At 44.5% G+C, this 20270-nt stretch overlaps 1 protein-coding gene across 2 annotated transcripts in view; it reads right to left on the reverse strand.

Moving 5' to 3' along the window:
* Positions 1–12766, reverse strand: part of PITPNC1 (phosphatidylinositol transfer protein cytoplasmic 1) — a 127291-nt gene extending 114525 nt beyond the window's left edge. The window contains exons 1-2 of one of the 2 annotated variants that reach the window (XM_081899884.1): positions 12638–12766; positions 7272–7380 (exon numbers count right to left, since the gene is read on the reverse strand). In XM_081899884.1, coding sequence (XP_081756010.1) covers positions 7272–7319 — 48 coding nt within the window. In that variant the 5' untranslated portion in view covers positions 7320–7380; positions 12638–12766. Of the gene's footprint in view, positions 1–7271; positions 8146–12637 lie in introns of those variants that run through there. The other variant, XM_081899885.1, reaches the window with a different exon arrangement.
* Positions 12767–20270: the final 7504 nt, after the last annotated feature.

Below are 20270 nucleotides of genomic sequence, written 5' to 3' on the forward strand. Positions count from 1 at the left end.
AAGGGGGGGGGTGCAAATTAGCTGTGCAACAGTAAAAACGGAAGCTCAGGACTCAAAACAGAGCATGTTCAGCTTCCGGGAAAAAGTTCAAAAACCGGAATACCTACTTCCGGTTTTACAGCGTTCGGGTTCCAAGTTGTTCATGAACTAAAGCTGTTCAAAAACCGAGGTACCACTGTATTATTATTAATTATTATTATTATTATTAGATTGATTGAATTCATATACCGCCCTTTACCTGGAGGTCTCAGGACGGTTCACAGAAAAGACTTGCTGGACTCTCAACTTATATAACTGAATATTTTGCTCACTGTTATGATATTGGCTATCTTCCTGCACTACTGAATTATGTTCCTTAATATTGGATGTTTTATTGTGTTGTTTTACTGAAATCGAACTGTTTGGATTGATGCTGTTAATCCATCTTGAAGGTGTTATCGAACAGAAAATGTGGGATAAAATATTTTTTAAAAAACAACAATGAATACTATTGTACTTCAAGATAATGAACATGCTAAGCAGAATATATTTTCCTACATGTCATGCTCTTGCTTAAGAACCAGGAACGATCAACTCCTTAGGGCAAATATATACTCAGATGTTTCAGCAAGTGCCATAAAATCAATACTAATTTATACCACAGGGAATGTTTATATTGTAAACAATTGTTAGTTCTTTTTACTGGCTAGATAGGAGTCACATTCATTATGGTTGTATTTTTTGAATAAGAAACTGGCCTCAGGCTTACAAACTGGAGTGTCTTCTGCCTTAGGTGGGCAATCTCGTTCAGCTGAAATAGCGATGAATGAACTAATTTAATGAGGTATGTCATCCAACTTGGCAAGATTGCCCCCAAAAAAACATGTTTTGCAAGATCTGCCTTTGTTCTCAGCTAATGCCAAGCCAAGCCAAATCATGGCCTAGTGCAAATGACCAAACGTGGGCTGCTCAAGAGGACAAACCACAGGGCACACCTTGATTATAGCCTGTGATTTGACTGGCAAGCAGCTAAACCATGAGCCAAGCATTAGCTGACACATGAAGTCAAACTGCGGTTTGGTTCAGCACAGCAGCATAATGACCAGTGAAGAGCAAAGTCATACTTTCCAGGGGCTGCATGTTTGCTCATTTGTGTCTTGGTTTGGTTTAATGGGCCTGTGAACAGACCAATGAAGTTTTTTGCTGATGTGTAAGTAGCTAAGATAGGGCTGGGCGATACCTGGTTTTCAACATCACAACATATCACAATGTCTGAAATAAGGATAGAGCTATGTAGAGGCATTGGCTGGCTTCATGGTTTTCCCCCAAATTGTGATTTTTGCATAGCACACACACACACATACACATCATGATTTGCGATATATTGCCAGGTCAAAAATTATGAAACCAATATCATGATATGGACTTCAAACCAGTTTTGGACGATATATTGATATATCGCCTAGCCCTATAGGCAATGGGACCTACAACAAAATGTTGCCGTGTGGAAGCCTCCTGTTCACCATATTCCATTCCACTTCCCTCATTTCTTATTCCACAGTCAGCTAGCATTCCATGGCCCCTGAGCACACTCAGTTTTCATTAGGTTTTGTAACTCCCCCCCAGTTATTTATTTTTTATTGTACTTCCACAGATCTCAGGATTATCCTGAGCCTGGTGATCTCTGTCTCTTGCACACAAATGGCATCATTGTGGTTACATGAGCATAGGCACTCAGAAGACTTGAATCAAGTCTTCTGTCAGTATAATAGATATGATTTATCAGAGTTCTACATGCATTGGGGGAAAAACTGTAATCATAACGGAATTTTTTACCACAAAACTACTGACATTTTACTCAACTCACTCAAGTCACATGAGACTTTGAACAAATATACTGTATTAACTGTTCAATGAAAAAGTCCCCTTTGATGATGAATGTTTAAAGGTCATATGCTCATAGCCTTTTTAAAAAACTAAAGGAAAGTAACAGAATAGCAATGAAGCCAAGGGAAGCAACAGTTAGTTACTAACATCTTAACCACCCAATGTTCTTGTACATTTACCACTGCTTTCTGCACAAAACGACAATAGTTAAAAAGAACATTACCAAGATTACTTAGGCTACAGTCTCAGAAGAGAAACATATTTCAGAGCCCTCAAGAAACACACTCCAAGGCAGGCTAATTTAAATCAATTTTCAAGTCTTCTATCAAATGTTTACTGAACAACAAATGCATAAAAATTGGTTGCTTTTGAAACTAATTAACTTCTATATTATCAGGGCATAATCCAAAATTGCATCTCATGTAACTAACACGTATTTTCTACTACACAATGTAGAGATGAAGCAATTGGCCCGTTCTATATATATACGTAAGGACACTAAGCAAGCTCAGATACGTGAGCTCTATCTTAAGCCTATCTTAAAATGCATCTTGGTTCATCAAACCATGATTTGATTTTATATGCACAAGCCAATGGTGAGGCCCAGGTTTGTGTGCTTCTGTTTGCCCTTCATGCATGGGGCTTCCCTGCCCCCTACCTTGGTTTCAGGCAGACAGCCAGCATGCCAGTTTTATCCAAACTGAAAAATTAGATTGTGTTTGCCCTGCAAAACAGAACTAGAAACCAAATTTCCAAGTCTGTTGTGCGGAGAAAGCACAAACCATAGTTTGCCAAGCAAAACTTCAAACTAAGTTTTATCTCCAACCAGGAAAGGAGGCAGGAAGTGCAAGAACAAGGAACAAAGGGAGGGAGAGGCCGTAATCAAACCCAATAATCCAGCTATGCATAATGTCAAACTGTTTGATGTCACATCTGAATCACCGCAGTGTGTTTGATAGTTTTAAGTGGTTTAGAATGTAGGCTTTGTTTGTATTACATTCAGACATCATTTTAAACTGGGTTATTTTATAGCAGTGTTTCCCAACCAGTGTTCCGCGGCACACTAGTGTGCCGCGAGACGTTGCCTGGTGTGCCGTGGGAGGGAGGCGGGCGAGTCGGGCGGTGGGAGCGCAAGGCTTGCGGGCGGCAGCCGGCAGCACGGAGCACGGAGCGTGCTCCGAGGGGCGCCCGTGCTCCGCGCTGGTGTTGGCCAGCCTTGCGCACCCGGGGGATCTCCCCCCGAGAGCGCAAGGCTTGCGGGCGGCAGCTGGCAGCGCGGAGCACGGGGCGTCCTCCGAAGGGCGCCCCGTGCTCCGCGCTGGTGTTGGCCAGCCTTGCGCACCCGGGGGATCTCCCCCCGAGAGCGCAGGGCTTGCGGGCGGCAGCTGGCAGCGCGGAGCACGGGGCGCCCTTCGGAGGGCGCCCCGTGCTCCGCGCTGGTGTGCAGCTGGCAGCGCGGTGCACGGGGCGCCCTTCGGAGGACGCCCCGTGCTCCGCGCTGGTGTCGGCAAGCCTTGCGCACCCGGGGGATCTCCCCCCGAGAGCGCAAGGCTTGCGGGCGGAAGCCGGCAGCACGGAGCACGGGGCGCCCTTTGGAGGACGCCCAGTGCTCTGCGCTGGTGTTGGCAAGCCTTGCGCACCTGGGGGATCTCCCCCCAGGAGCGCAAGGCTTGCGGGCGGCAGCTGGCAGCACGGAGCACGGGCGCCCTTCGGAGGACGCCCCGTGCTCCGCGCTCGTGTTGGCCAGCCTTGCACACCTGGGGGATCTCCCCCCAGGAGCGCAAGGCTTGCGGGCGGCAGCCGGCAGCACGGAGCACGGAGCGTGCTCCGAAGGGCGCCCCGTGCTCCGCGCTGGTGTTGGCCAGCCTTGCGCACCCGGGGGATCTCCCCCCGAGAGCGCAAGGCTTGCGGGCGGCAGCTGGCAGCGCGGAGCACGGGGCGCCCTTCGGAGGGCGCCCCGTGCTCCGCGCTGGTGTTGGCCAGCCTTGCGCACCCGGGGGATCTCCCCCCGAGAGCGCAAGGCTTGCGGGCGGCAGCTGGCAGCGCGGAGCACGGGGCGCCCTTCGGAGGACGCCCCGTGCTCCGCGCTGGTGTCGGCAAGCCTTGCGCACCCGGGGGATCTCCCCCCGAGAGCGCAAGGCTTGCGGGCGGAAGCCGGCAGCACGGAGCACGGGGCGCCCTTTGGAGGACGCCCCGTGCTCCGCGCTGGTGTTGGCAAGCCTTGCGCACCTGGGGGATCTCCCCCCAGGAGCGCAAGGCTTGCGGGCGGCAGCTGGCAGCGCGGAGCACGGGGCGCCCTTCGGAGGGCGCCCCGTGCTCCGCGCTGGTGTGCAGCTGGCAGCGCGGTGCACGGGGCGCCCTTCGGAGGACGCCCCGTGCTCCGCGCTGGTGTCGGCAAGCCTTGCGCACCCGGGGGATCTCCCCCCGAGAGCGCAAGGCTTGCGGGCGGAAGCCGGCAGCACGGAGCACGGGGCGCCCTTTGGAGGACGCCCAGTGCTCTGCGCTGGTGTTGGCAAGCCTTGCGCACCTGGGGGATCTCCCCCCAGGAGCGCAAGGCTTGCGGGCGGCAGCTGGCAGCACGGAGCACGGGCGCCCTTCGGAGGACGCCCCGTGCTCCGCGCTCGTGTTGGCCAGCCTTGCACACCTGGGGGATCTCCCTCCAGGAGCGCAAGGCTTGCGGGCGGCAGCTGGCAGCGCGGAGCACGGGGCGCACTTCGGAGGACGCCCCGTGCTCCGCGCTCGTGTTGGCAAGCCTTGCGCACCCGGGGGCGCGTGGGGCGCCCTGAAACAGAGGGTTCCCCATGCTGTGGACTGTAGCCTGCCGCCCGACGCGCGGGGCGCCCTGAAGCAGAGCGCCCCTCGCGCCAGGCAGACATGGGCCAGCCCCACAAGCTCGGGGGACAGCGGGGGGGCGCAGCACCGCCATCCCACTGTTCCCCGACCTGGTTTTGGGGGGGGGAATAAAGGGGAAAAATTTCCTTTATTTCCCCCCCCAAAAAAAAGTAGGTGCGTCCTATTTCATAATAAAGTAATTATAAAATACTTTCTTTGTGTTTATTTGATGCCTATTAAAGAGAGTTACTTTATATATAGTCAATATAGGCACACAGTTAATTTTTTAAACATTTTCTAATGGTGGTGTGCCTCGAGATTTTTTTCATGAAACAAGTGTGCCTTTGCCCAAAAAAGGTTGGGAAACACTGTTTTATAGAATCCCTATCACAAACTTCCAAGTAATACAATTAAAATTAACTGTTATTGAAGTTAAGTTTTTCCTCATCCAGGGTGGCACCCTGTTCAGATCTGAAAGTATGTATAATTTCAATGCCTATATGCAAAGTTGTTCATAACTTGTTGCAGATAGCCAACAATTACTAATTCATTGTAATTGTTTGGGACAGGGAGCTCAGCGCAGATACTGTGTAAGAGTGAAATGTATTTAAAGAATTAAAAAAAAAAGTGTAGTAGCACCTTAGAGACCAGCTAAGTTTGTTCTTGGTATGAGCTTTCGTGTGCATGTACAAATAAAGACTAACATACATAAGTAGAAGTAAGGTCCATTAAGTTCGATAGGACTCATTCCCAAGTTAGTGGCCATTGGATTGCAATTTTATTCACAGTATAAAGTAGCAGCAAATTGTACCAGTGCACATCCACAAATCTTGGTTAAAAGATGGTTTTGCATTTGACATACTTTGATGGCACTACAGAAATACTTTACTTAAAAAGTCTACATAAGCTGCCCTTGAAGAAGCATCAAAGGTTTTCAGATATTTACACAACACCTGGGGTTTTAATTCTGATTCATGCAAAACTATTCTCTTCAAACTACTAGGCATGGAAACTTTTGAAAATGGGAATGGGGGGGGGTGAGCAGGGGTCGCTTTAAGGTTGTAAATGTCCACAAATGGCTAACCCAGATACGCAGTGGGTTTTTTTAAAGGACTAATAATTCATTTGGAATTATTTGCAAACCCGTTTTAAACACTAGAATGTTGGCTTTGCTGGGAAGGCTGGAAAGGATAAGAAACTACTGAAGGAAAAACCAACACAACAACCAATTACATGTACCTCCAGCAAACACAGTATGAGCTTGCTAGTTCCCAACAGGTTCACTGTCTGCAGATGTACAAAATACTATGTAGCCAGCAAATACATACAGGTACAAAGTAGATTGCACTGGAAACCTCAAAACTGGATTTCTCTTTACTGTAGTCGTTTTACACAAGGCAGGGAGAAATGTGATACTTTTGATACATTTCACTGCTTCTTCTGCAACAACCGAAATGTTTCATGCCAGATAGTTCAAGCAGGCTTCCGAAACACATGGAGTGCAAGTGCTATGTTTATTTATTTTTTACAGAAAAAAGATACCTGCAACAATCTACTAGTGATATTCATACCACTATTGTATATATTTCTGCATCAAAAGATGGGAACAAAGTTCTATGGAAGAATATGTTCAAAGCTCCCCCTTGTGGACTACAGTACTGTCAGGTATGTTTTTTTTAACAATAATAAAATGAATGTATTTGCGCATTGCCAAAAGATGAAACAGAAAATAAACTTCCAAGATAAGGACTGAATAGCAATTAAAACAACAAACAAGCATAACATTTTAATATGAATCTGAAAACAAAGGGGAACTTAGATGTTCACTGCATGTACAACATCACAACTTTACTCCAATAAATATAAACATTCATCAAAGCTGTAGCTTATGTACTGAAGTCTTGTTGCCTTCTGAGTATAAAACTACCATGATCAACATACTTAAATGCTGTTTTGCCTTTGTCTGCCATTTGCTCTCAATATGTGTGCTTCTATTTAAATACGTGTGTGCTACACTCAGTACCTAAAATACACTGTGCTTTAGTAAAATATATCAACAATGGAATGGCTACATTAAAAGTTTCACTAGAAGAATTGAAGCTCACTTACAAATGCTACTTTACATAGGAGAAACTTTGAAAAATTATCACACATCTAAATTTGAAGTATGCAAGGAGTACGTTTTGAAAACAGGATGACTTAACCAAACATTTTTATTTTTTTGAAATTTCACTGGATTAATTCTTGCCACATGGATTCCATTCCAAATCAGTCCTGCTCAAAGTGTGCGTACCTGCTTATGTTTGCATGTGTGTTCTTAGCAAAGCTTAGTAGCCAATCAGAACTCTGATGACACAGTAAATTGGTATATTTACTTTTTGCTTGCATGCACTTTCCTTCCATCGCAACAGAAATACGACTCCATGAACTAGAGTGGAGGGAAAAATCATTTCATAATAGTAGAAAGAACCCAATAAAACACCACGGTCATTTATTAACTCTTCTCCACTCCAGTCACATTCAGGAACAATTGTTAAAACAAAGCACTAAGCATTATCATCTACTGCACTTACCTCTTCAACTGTCAAAGGCATACAGATCCGATACTCCTTCATGAGCATATTCCTTCACATTAAATGCAAATCAGCAATTTAGGAGAAACGTAATCACAGTGCACCCCAACTGCAGCAACAACAAAAAGGGGGGGAAATCTTTTTTTATATCTTTTTTTAAAAATCAGCAAGGTCTACAGCACACTGTAGTATGCGTGCTTGACAATGTATGTAGAAATTGCCACTGCCACCATCTAGAAAGCTGAGCTAGCAAAAAAAGGGGAAAAAACAGAATTTCTTCTCTCTTCCAGTTTTCCTGCTTCAAACTGAGATCATGTGATTTTTCACTCACACATACACAAAGGAGTCTCAAACATAAAATGCTATCATAGTGAATGGAGAGACATCCACTGGAAATGCATTAAAATCTACAATTTCTTTCCAGTTGCATCAAGACATTCCTAGAGCAGCCGAGGTGGGGGAGGAAGTAAAAATAAATGAAATAGTCCACAGATGTTAATGTCACCAGCAGCGGCAGCGGCAGCAGCACACGGGATCAGCAGCAGCAAAGATGCAAAGCTTATTTCCAAGACAAAGGGTTTATAACGTTTCCTTCCCAGGCTGGTAAACAAGGCTCTCTCTCCCCGCCTCACTGTACTAAAGCTGATGTTATGCCTTTCAGCATTACTGCACCCTGAGGGAGAGACAGGATGTGTCTTGGCTTTTCCTTCCACCTTTGATCGTTCTTGAGGGCTGGGTTTCCCCCACCAGAGCTGTGTGTAGTACTGGTCGGGTCCTATCTGGTCGTGCTGAGAAGTCTCTGCAGCAGCAGCCTTAGAAAGGGTGTGAGTGTGTGTCTGACATCAGCAGCCACAGCAGGAAGGATGGCCCCATCCGGCCAATAGGGAAATGGCATGGGGGGGGAAAAAAATGCAAACGTTTTAAACAAAACAGCATGTCTCTGCTGAAGTGTCAGCCAGCACAAGGAAAGCAAGAGGCAACTGAATTCAAATAAAATCCAAAGGGATAATTGCTTTCTCCCCACTCTCCACGCATATCTCCCCTCCCCTTTTGGTTCTTGCAGATTGATTTCAGGCCAGTTAGAAAAATGCAAGGAGCAGCAGTTGGGTGAAACTGACATATGGTATATGACTAATTTAGAGGCAATTCCAGACAGCGATAGCTACTAAGCTGTTCCTAGAGATCTGGGGGGAAACTTTGCTGGATGTGTTTAGAAATAAAACTAAGCATGAGATACATGCAAGAAGAAAACTCTTCTTCACTGGAGGCAACAACACCTGCAAAATCTTTTATGCATGGCATTTTAAAAACTATTTCTGTTGTAATAAACCAGGAACGGTTATGGTGGTCCCACCTCTACTCACACTTCCACCAGCCATTTTATGGTGCTCTATTGCCTGCTATGGGACGCGGGTCGAGCTGTGGGTTAAATCACAGAGCCTAGGACTTGCCGATCAAAGGTCGGCGGTTCGAATCCCCGCAATGGGGTGAGCTCCCGTTGCTTGGTCCCTGCTCTTGCCAACCTAGCTGTTCAAAAGCACAACAAAGTGCAAGTAGATAAATAGGTACCGCTCCGGTGGGAAGGTAAACGGCATTTCCGTGCGCTGCTCTGGTTCGCCAGAAGCAGGTTAGTCACTCTGGCCACATAACCCGGAAGCTGTATGCCGGCTCCCTCGGCCAATAAAGCGAGATGAGCGCCACAACCCCTAAGTCGGCCACAACTGGACCTAATGGTCAGGGGTCCCTTTACCTTTATTGCCTGCTAGCTGTGGAGCCTTGGGTCATGATGCATTTCACACAACAGCTCCAATTTTGCTGGAGTGTTTAACAGTAGCAAAGGAGTGTCTTGTGGCCTTTGTGATTCCTGACAAACCTCTAGAGACACTCAAACAAAAACAAGTGACTCATGGAAAAAAAAGAATCCCTTAAGAGGATAATCACCCAAAGCACCTGAAGAGTTTTAAAGCATCAATATACACGCCAAAGAAATACCGTCAAAACCCTCCATGATTGCCTGCCCCCCATCTGAAACATCTCTGCTCTTACATCCCAACAGATCTCTTCCTGTTTCACTTGTCCAGCTCCACCAACCTCATAGAAGGTCTCCTGCTCCTTGAAACAATTGCATCCTTTCTTCCTTGACTCCTCTAATTGCTTGGAGCTGCCTCCCAGAATGCCTCAGTGCAACCACTTTCTTTGTTTCCTACAAATCCCACTTCCAAATTAATACTTTCTTAGAAGCCTTTGGAACAATCCCGTAGTCCCAATACCATATTGTAATGAAGCCAAAGTATGTGTAATTGAAATAATCACATATCCCTTCACCAGGGGCAAAGCTAGGCTTTATTTCACCCAGGTCAAAGACCCAGTTTGGCACCCCACCATGGGCATTTGGACGCACACACACACACACACACACACACACACACACAGAGCCCAGCTAGTTCCCCATAGCTACAGCTCTGCCTTCAGCTGTCTGTGCCAGCTTCTATTTTCCATCCCCTTTCTCTGGCAGTTTCCTATGGGTGACATCCAGTTGTGACAGCCTGATTGCACAAAGAGCTTCTTTTCACAACAAACAGGACTTCCACTCCTTCCCTCTGCACAAGACATACACACACACACACTCCAGAGGAATCTTCCAGAGAAATTGGGGACAAGTGAGGTTGTGACTTATGAAAGGCTGAAGGGTTGTTGGATCGTACCCTATATAGCTGTTGTTAGATTGAAAGCCAAACGAGATAGGGAACAGCCAAACTTCTTCTTTGTAAATGACCATATAGATAATGCCATTAATATGTCTTATTTGCATTCTATGCTGATCTGATTTCAGAAACAGCAACTGTACTGGTCTGCAATGGCTTGGAAGCAGCACAGTAACAGCAGCACAGATTCTACAGTAGCTCTTCTGCTTTTAATTGTGCAACTTCTGCAGAAGCAGAACAACATCTCTGCATTTGTTTTCACTGTTATATCTCATGCTAGAATGTTGTAGGAGAAAACAGCACTTGCATGGGTAGAAAATGACTTCTATCCGAACTATTATTTTTTGTAAGTCGTTCTGAAAAAAGCAGAGGAAAGGTGTTCTAGATAAATGAATCTTACTGCAATGCTAAAATAACATCTGAAAGAAACTAAAAGCAAATGATGAAAGATGGATTATGTAAAAACAGGTCATTTTTCTTTTTTACTTCCTCAATCTTTGAGTTAGGAATCCTGAACTCGTAGGCTTTTGTTCTTATCCTTGACACCATGCAACAAACTGAAAATAATGATGATGATGATGCAGCTATTGCAATATTAAGCTTGTATTCTTAAAAAGAAATGTGCAAGTCCTTTATAAATATAAAAGGACAGCACAGGACATACAAAAACAGGATATAACAACCTCACCCATTTCCTTTTTGAGCAGCATTTCATTAACAGCCCTCAACTCTGTAAAGCAGCCATAGCTTCTCATATCAGTTAGAAATGGCTCAATGAAAACACATTGCCATTATTATCTTCTTTTAGCAGGCATAATTCTTTTCCACTTTTGAAGCAAGCAATGTGCAACAGATAAAAAGCTGATACATTTTAATTATGTTTGAATGTCAACATTTAAAGCTCATTCATTAACATGCATAATAACTTATATTCTCAAATTGCTGCTGATAATTATGTCATGTAAATTATATGTGCTTCCCAAAATGTAACCGTGATCTTGAAGAACCAGCAACCCAAACATTTAATATAAAAACACATCAAGTACTAAAAATACCGTATTTTTCGTCCCATAGGATGCTCCGTCCCATAGGACACACCTAGTTTTTTGGGGGGGAAATAAAGGAAATTTCCCCCCCTTTATTTCCCCCCAAAACCAGGTCGAGGAACAGCGGGATGGCGGCGCTGCGCCTCCCCGCTTTCCCCCGAGCTTGTGGGACTGGTCGATGTCTGCCCGGCGCGCTGGGTGCTCTGCTTCAGGGTGCCCCACGCGCCGGGCGGCAGGCTGCTATCCGCTGCGTGGAGAGCCCAGCCGGAGTTCCCACAGGGCTCCCCACGTTGCGGATAGCTTCCTGAAGCCTGGAGAGCGAGAGGGGTCGGTGCGCACCGACCCCTCTCGCTCTCCTAGCTTCAGCGAAAGCCTGTATTCGCCCCATAGGACACACACAGATTTCCCCTTCATTTTTGGAGGGGAAAAAGTGCGTCCTATAGGGCGAAAAATACGGTAAGCATGGAAGAATAGCAGTGCAGTCCTTACATCTACTCAAAAGCAAGTACTATTGAATTCAGTGGTGCTTTCTCCCAGGAAAATGGGTTAGGATTGCCGCCAAAGTTATTTCTATTTCTTTAACACTTTTGCACTGAAACATCACCACAACTGGCATCGTACCTCCTTTTAGTACATTAAGACTTTTGTTAGAATGCCATGTCTTTTCTATCCAAAAAATAGATGAAGGCAGTACTTTCTACCAAAGAATACAGTACCTTAAATCAGTTACCAAAACTTGAATTTACAAGATGCAACTATTAAAGTTAAATTTCCTTACAAATATCAAACAAAATTTGAAATTCAGATTTGCCTATATGCAACCTTAGGATCTGTAAGCCTTAGTCCAGAGACAAACACTGCCATCTAGTGGTAATATAAGCTACTTCAACTCTCGCTTTGCTCTTCTGCACTCCAATGCACACTCAGCTAGAAGGCCCACAAAAAAAATGCCTGTTCTACTGTTACCCAGAGGAAATAGCTATATTTAGAAGTCAGGTTCTTTTATGGCTGCAGTATATTATAATTTTAGATTATGTTGACTTTTAATGCAGCTATAGATTTGGCCATTGAACCACAAAAAATAGAATAAAGGTTTATGGGCTTATAGCCGTAAATAAATATAAGATAAGATAAGAATAAAGGTTACTCTCAAATTACTATGTTTGACCATATTCTCACATTTTTTACTGAATGGGCTTCCTGCTCTACATGCGCCTGTGGTGCAAGCAAAAGCTTGCATTGCAGCTACTATCATAGTGTCTTACATGAAGTAAACAGGGCTTGGTTAACACTCACAAACTTTGCATATTGAAAGCAAGGGGAAACCTGCCCCCTCTGCTCAGTTTCCAGATAAAACTGCATCAGAATGTGGAGCTCTGCAGGCTGTAGGGTGGGATGCAAGAACCAAGAAGACAGAGGCAGATTCGGGGCAGCGCGACTGGCTCTGCCACAGTGGACGCTGAGCCTATGGGGTACAGCAGGGCGTTGCAACTATGACATAGTATATTGAGCATAACGGAAAGCAAGAGGCAGGGTGTATGCCAAATTTGGGTCTTGCACAGGGCACTGCTGAAATTCCAAAGCCCTTCCCTGCTGAAAAATCCTATTGAATTACTTGAATGAGTTCCTTCATTGCTGAAGGACGATAAGGGTAGGTCTGCTCCCAAAATCAAACAATAGCTCCAACACCCACACCATGCTCCATGCAACATAGCATTGGCTCAGTCTCTTAGTACCAGTTTGTGCTTTTGAAATACACATGAAAATAGCTTACTCAGTACAGTGGTGGTATAACATCAGAGGGACAGAAGACCATGACATCACAGCTCTCTTTTGTGATGAGACAGGGTGGCTATGTTCTACCTCCACTACTGGAAGCAGTATGCCCCTGAATGCCCAGCTGCTGGGAATCACAAGTGGGCAGAGTGCTGTTGCGCTCAGGTCCTGCTTTTTGGCTTCCCATAAACATCTGGTTGGCCACTGTGAGAAGAGGAAGCTGGGCTACGTGGGCCAGTGGCCCGACATAGCAAGCTCATCTTACGTCCTTCTAAGAAAAATGATTTTACATAAGGAAGGATTTGCACTTATTACAATGTATTAACACTAATAATAATAATAATTTATTTATACCCCACCCATATGGCTAGGTTTCCCCAGCCACTCTGGGCGGCTTCCAACAAAATATTAAAATACAATAGTCCTTCAGATATTAAAAGCTTCCCTAAACAGGGCTGCCTTTAGATGTCTTCTAAAAGTCTGGTAGTTGTTTTTTCCTTTGACATCTGGTGGGAGGGTATTACACAGGGTGGGCGCCACTACCGAGAAGGCCCTCTTCCTGTAAGATCTGAATCTTATAATTAAATTGTCTAGTTCAATTTTTATTTTCATATAATGCATAAATACACATATATACACAATTTACATTTTTATAATTAGTAGCACAACATGCAGACCTTTCACTTACTCCAGTTATCATTCCAAACTTACTCCAGTTATTTCAAATTTATACCAGCAGTGAAAAAGTTTTAAATAGGTTCAGATTAGGCTTATGCTTCATGTAATTAACAAGAAGGAACCAGGTTCTCTCAAAACTGTTTGTTCCATCTTCCTTTTCTTAATCCAATGGTGCGGATAATAACCGGATCAGTGTGATATATATATATATATAACTGCTTCATAGAGCTTCTATTTCTGTTCTTGGAAAACATTTTAATACTACACTCATAGGCTGCACAGAAGCAGAACTTGATCATTTATATGTTAAGAAGTCTAAGCGCTCCTGCTGTGTTATGACTAATGTATTAAGATGCTGACCCACTGAAATGATGTAAGGTGTCAAGGCTATAGTAGCATCTGTCATATGCTGTGATTACAAGTGCTAAATACTCCTCACCCTCTAAATACAAAAGCAGAAGAGATTATGTTTAGGCAGATGAAAGAGGTGAATGGTAAGAGAGATTGTGGAAGATGAACCCATAGGGAAAGTCTGGGGTGAGCTGATAAAAATCAAAGCTATTCAAAATCATCACTGAAAATGCCAATTTAAACAGGGAGGGTCTATAATTAAGGGGTGAAGCAATTGTCCCAGTCGGCAAATGCTCCAAAGTAGCACCAACCGCAGTGGCAGACTCTCAGCCATTTCTCTTGCATCCCCCCAGCCACTCCCCTTTGTTGGAGATCAAAGCAATGTGTCCCATAGGCCTGCAACACCAACCCTAAAACATTCCCTTATTTATTTATATATGCTGCTTCAAACTGAAATAGCTAAGTATCTTACACAAAGTCATCAAATACACAAACCACAATAAGATCCAGATTCAAATGCAAAATACAGTTACAAATGCATAGCTGAGTAAACACTGTATGGAGGCGAAATACAATCCAACCTCTGTCTGGCAAGGCCTGGGCAAGATAGCTTTCACTAAAAGATGTACAAATTTGGTGCATATTTGATAAAGGGTAGGGATTACCCAGGGGACGCAGGTGGCGCTGTGGGTTAAAGCCTCAGCGCCTAGGACTTGCCGATCGAAAGGTCGGCGGTTCGAATCCCTGCGGCGGGGCGCGCTCCCGCTGCTTGGTCCCAGCGCCTGCCAACCTAGCAGTTCGAAAGCACCTCCGGGTGCAAGTAGATAAACAGGGACCGCTTACCAGCGGGAAGGTAAACGGCGTTTCCGTGTGCGGCTCTGGCTCGCCAGAGCAGCGATGTCACGCTGGCCACGTGACCCGGAAGTGTCTCCGGACAGCGCTGGCCCCTGGCCTCTTAAGTGAGATGGGCGCACAACCCCAGAGTCTGTCAAGACTGGCCCTTACGGGCAGGGGTACCTTTACCTTTAGGGATTACCCAACCCAAGGCTTGGGGGCAAGGAGATGCCAACTACCCCACTTAGCATCTCCACCACCAATTCCCCAGCAGGCTGCGGTGCTCAGGCAGGGGCATATAAAAGGTAAAGGGACCCCTGACCATTAGGTCCAGTCGTGCCCGACTCTGGGGTTGCGGCGCTCATCTCGCTTTATTGGCCGAAGGAGCCGGCGTACAGCTTCCGGGTCATGTGGCCAGCATGACTAAGCCGCTTCTGGCAAACCAGAACAGCACACGGAAACACCGTTTACCTTCTTGCCGGAGCGGTACAGTGATACCTCGGGTTACATATGCTTCAGGTTACATACGCTTCAGGTTACACACTCCGCTAACCCAGAAACAGTGCTTCAGGTTAAGAACTTTGCATCAGGATAAGAACAGAAATCGGGCTCCGGCGGCACTGCAGCAGCGGGAGGCCCCATTAGCTAAAGTCGTGCTTCAGGTTAAGAACAGTTTCAGGTTAAGAACAGACCTCCGGAACAAATTAAGTACTTAACCTGAGGTACCACTGTACCTAATTATCTACTTGCACTTTGACGTCCTTTCGAACTGCTAGGTCAGCAGGAGCAGGGACTGAGCAACGGGAGCTCACCCCGTCACGGGGATTTCAACCGCCGACCTTCTGATCAGCAAGTCCTAGGCTCTGTGGTTTAACCCGCAGCGCCACCCGCGTCCCGGCAGGGGCATATAGGTCTCCCCAATAACCAAGTCCCGTGCCATACAGGGCTTTGTGTGCAAATACCGTAACTTCAGCTTCAACCGATAGCACAGTGGCAGTGCCGATTACTTGAACAAGGCTATCACATGTTGCTGTTAGGCTGCTCCACAAAGCAGCCCAGCAGTCACATTTTGTACCAGTTGCAGCTTTCAGACTAATTCTAAGGGTAGATCCATATTTAGTGATGCGATTATCTTGAGGTTACCGTGGCATAAACCACTACAGCTCGGTTATCCCATTCCAGGGAAGTTCGTAGGTCACGCACCAGCTGAATGTGGATAAGGGCACTCCTACCCACTTAGCTCTCCAGTGATAATAATGGATGGAGGAGCATCCCCAGGCTATGTACCTAAACCTTCAGGGGAAGTACAACTCTCTGCAGAACAGGTAACCGACCAAGATCCCAAACTCAGGAACTACCCATTCATAGGGCTTCCATTTTGTCAGGATTCAGCTTCAGTGTATTGGCCCTCATCCAGGCCATTACTATTTCCTGGTACTGGTTCCACACATGTACAGCCACACTTGATCCAGGCATTTCACAGAAACACGAGCTGTGAGCATCAACATGCTGGAAACACTGTGCAACAAATTTCCTAATGCAGGCATAGCAAACTTGGCCCTACATATTTTTTGGGGGGGACTACAACTCCCATCATCCCTAGCTAACAGGACCAGTGGTCAGGGATGATGGGAGTTGTAGTCCCAAAACATCTGGAAGTCCAAGTTTGCCTATGCCTGTTCTAATGATCATCATCACTGGCTTCATAAAGATGTTAAAGAGCACTGGGGATAGAACAGTGTCTTGTGACACTCGACAGTTCAACAGTCAAGGAGCCAAAATGCAATCTTTGGCCTGCTGCCTGCAGGTGCACCGGAGAATGTTATCTTATTGACAGTGTTGAAGTTAAGATTCAACTGCCAGTCCAGTTGAGGACATCTTGTCCTTTGCCTCAGACAGCAAAGTATCTTGGGCTGGACTTAAATTAAAGTAATTGCTGTGATTGGCGGAATTTGCACTTCTACACTGTACCCTTTCCATATTTGTAAGCACTTGATTATTTAGTGTGATAGCACCTGCCTTTTAGAACTCTCTGCCTATTGAGATTAAGCAGACGCCTTCATTGTACTCTTTTGGGTGCCTACTAAAAACATTCTTGCTTAGAAAAACTCACCCAGATGCTTAGAAAGTTAAGGTAATATTAATCTATTTTAGTATTTTACGGAAACCTCATTTTTAATATATCAACAAATAAGTAACCGATTTTCTCCCTGCTGTTAAAAACAACATAAAATTGTCTCAAGAATTTCTTTCAAAAACCTTTACGAAGGAAATTATAAATGGAACAAAATAATACATAAGGAACAATATCCTTCCTCTGCCTGGCCACAAATACAAAAACAATGATTTACAAGGTATTTCACTAAATATGCTATGAGCATAGCTTGAAATTTCAACAATAAATGCATTCCTCTTTGTGCCAACAGAAAATGTGACAAAATAGGAAGACCACAATCAGATTTAACAGAATAAAATGGCAAAAATGGCAGTTCGGCAATTAATATCTGGTTACCGAAAGGTCTCACTCTTTAACTCTATTTTTTATGCACAACTTTGCAGATATAGGAGTAACAGCCTCAAGGTCATCAGGAAAGAGTCCATAAAGATTAAAATAAAGTTTCAGTTATCTTTTATTTTCTGAACAAGCATGCACACTAAGCGATCGCGCTAACAATTAAAGCTTCTATATTCAGATAGGTAGCCATGTTGGTCTGACGCAGTCGAAATAAATTAAAAAATCAAAAATTGTCCAGTAGTACCTTAGAGACCAACAAAGTTTGCAACTAAAGATTTATTTTAAAATCTTACATTTTGCTATCCATACAAGGTTCTCACAGCAGTTTCGAAACTGAAAAACAAATACGCATCATCTGCCAGTAAATTCATACACTTGAGGTGTATGTGTTTAGGACTCACCTTATTTTTATGGTTGGAAGTGGTTTAAAATTGTTTTATATTGTGTTTTAATGCTGTAACCTCTCCTGGGATCTTATGGTGAAGGGTGAGTAATAAATAAATTATTAATAGTAACAATAAACTCACATAATTAAAAAGAAAAATAACACAAATAGCCAAATTGTCTCAGTATTTAAAATATACTGTATATATCAACTATAAATGCAGCAGTAAATTATTAGCAATTAATTATCCAATTTAAATAAAAATATCTGATGTATTATTATTTCAAGTCATTGATTTATATCTACTCTGGCACAGGCAGTGAAGAATGAAGCAGAGTTACACTCTGAGCCCATACAGAAATTAATAGGCTTACGCTTATCTCTGCATAGATCAGTATCTTAACCTTACAAGGACTTTACTGGTCAGGTTATACAGGTTTATGTTACTATGGGCAACAGAGTAGTAAAGTGAAATAGAACTGTCATCAAACTTAACCTTGAAGTTTGTAAAGAAAATCAGTAGATTACACTAATGTCAAGAAATTGCAAAGCAGAACCACCACATAAATTTAACGTATGTTTTTTGGCAAAGAAATAGAAAGCCAAAGACTTGAACATTTTTTTCAAAGCTGGGGGAAAAAAACAAAAAACAAGGCACAGGAATGTGGTTAGAATCTTGGATATTCTAACAGGCAGTTTTGCCCCCTCCTTTTAAAGGAGTTGCCACTGTAATATGTTTTTAACTACAAGAACACTCCTACTTCCCTGAAGAAAGGAAAGCAACAAAAAAGACAGGGAAATGTTCTCACAAACAAGCACTAAAGTAGCTTACAAATCCACTCAGTTTTATCATTTAACTACTATGATTGGATAAATAAGGCTGAAACACTACCTACACACACACACACACACACACACACTTGGGAGAAAGTCCCTTTCGCAACCTGAAAGGAACACAACCCGGGTCTGCACACACACGGGTCGCGATTTACTGCTTCTGCGCATGTGCGTGATGTCATTTTGCGCGTCTGCAAAAACGCATCATGAAGCAAACCTAACAAGAGGTATGACTGTAAACAGGATTAGGCTAGCAAGGCATTAAGAGAGAGTGTGTGTGTGTGTACAAGATAGTATCAGTATTAAAATAATCATAAACTATAAATAGGAGTAAGATATTCTTAAGCAGTAACTTCCCTTTTTGTCAAATCTAGCAAACTCAGTTTTAACATATTGTTAGGGGTTTGTGGGTACCAGATTCCCCCAAATTTCTGGGTCCAGTAGGGGTTAGAATTTAATCAAGGCAAATGTTAAGCCATGCCTGTTTCTTGATCACGAAATTGCCTGGGGTGATTGACCATTTGGAAGATAAAAGGAAGGTAATGGGCCAGTAGGAAAGCTAAATGAGAAGGGACCATGTGCCAGACAACAAATGGGAGGGGGCTCTCCTTCCTTCAGCTCAGAGTTAGTTAGAAGAACAAAAGGCAGGGTTTAGAGGTTTAAAGTGGGCTGGATGCGGAGGAGAGGGGGGTTGCAGGCTGTTAAAGTCAGCAATCTAGGGAGAGGAATGGCTTAGGGGGTTGGACTAGATGACCCTCAGGGTCCTCCCAACTCTACAGTTCTGTGATTCTGTTTTAATAGTTGCATCTACGGGAAAAGCAAGACCCTCTTAGAGGAGTTAATGCTGTGAACCCCTCCATCATAGGCTCAGGTTGTATATATGTGTAAATAAACCATATATCACAAAGACACCACAGTCTCCTCTATGTCTCATTCTCAAAAGGAAACACAGACCCTGGGTAAACAAGCCTGGAACCCCAGAAATCTCACATGAGAGCTTTTCAAACTGCATTTCTGCCTTTCACACATGCAATCCAGCAGGAGGGGAAGTGCAAATGGATTGTAATTGGTATGTATGAAAACTGTGTGGTGTACCTTACCTACACCACTGTGTGAAACTTCTCGTGCTCCAACGTCTTTTCGTCTCTTCGTTACTGAACCAAGGACTATCATGCGCAGCAGCATAGTACAAGCGGGACAGCATGTTCCTAGCCATTGGACCCTCCTGTACCTGTCTAGGCATGCAAAAAACAACAACACTGGTTATGCCGCTGATTAGGAACCTAGGAAGTAGCCTTACAGAGTCTGTCTACCTCAGTATCGTCAACCATGATTAAGAACAATTCAGACAAGGGCCTTTCCCAGTCCTACCCATGGGAATTGCTTGCACTCGCAATAGGTGATGTGTCGCCGAGACGAGTGTGAGGCTTTTTGGAGTATATGGCAAATGTTGGGATTTTCCTCACAGACCCCCTGAAATCAAAGTGCCTCACCGAGCCGCATCCTCAATTATATATACTGTAAATCTAACGACTCAAATAAAAATAATAATCAATTCGTTTCAGTGGGGCACTCTGGGGGCGGCGAGTGTCCATATCCAGAACAGAACAGGGCATTTCTCAGCACCCTCATTTGTGAAAACGAGCAAGGCCTTCAATAATAACAGAAGCAGGCCTAACCTTTTCCTTCCAAGTAGCCCGTCTGACGAGACTTTAGAATGGCCAACATCCTTCCTGAACCCAGGGCGCTTTCATTGTGGGGTTTTTTACAGCGTGTAGGTTGCACAATGAAGCCTCTCTGGAAGATGGCATGGTAGTGAGCGGTCTCCTCAAATTTCCAACCGCTTGCCATTGACAATTTTCTATTTGTAAT

Source organism: Podarcis melisellensis (genome assembly GCF_964234715.1).
Source record: "Podarcis melisellensis genome assembly, chromosome: 2".
NCBI lineage: Eukaryota > Metazoa > Chordata > Lepidosauria > Squamata > Lacertidae > Podarcis > Podarcis melisellensis.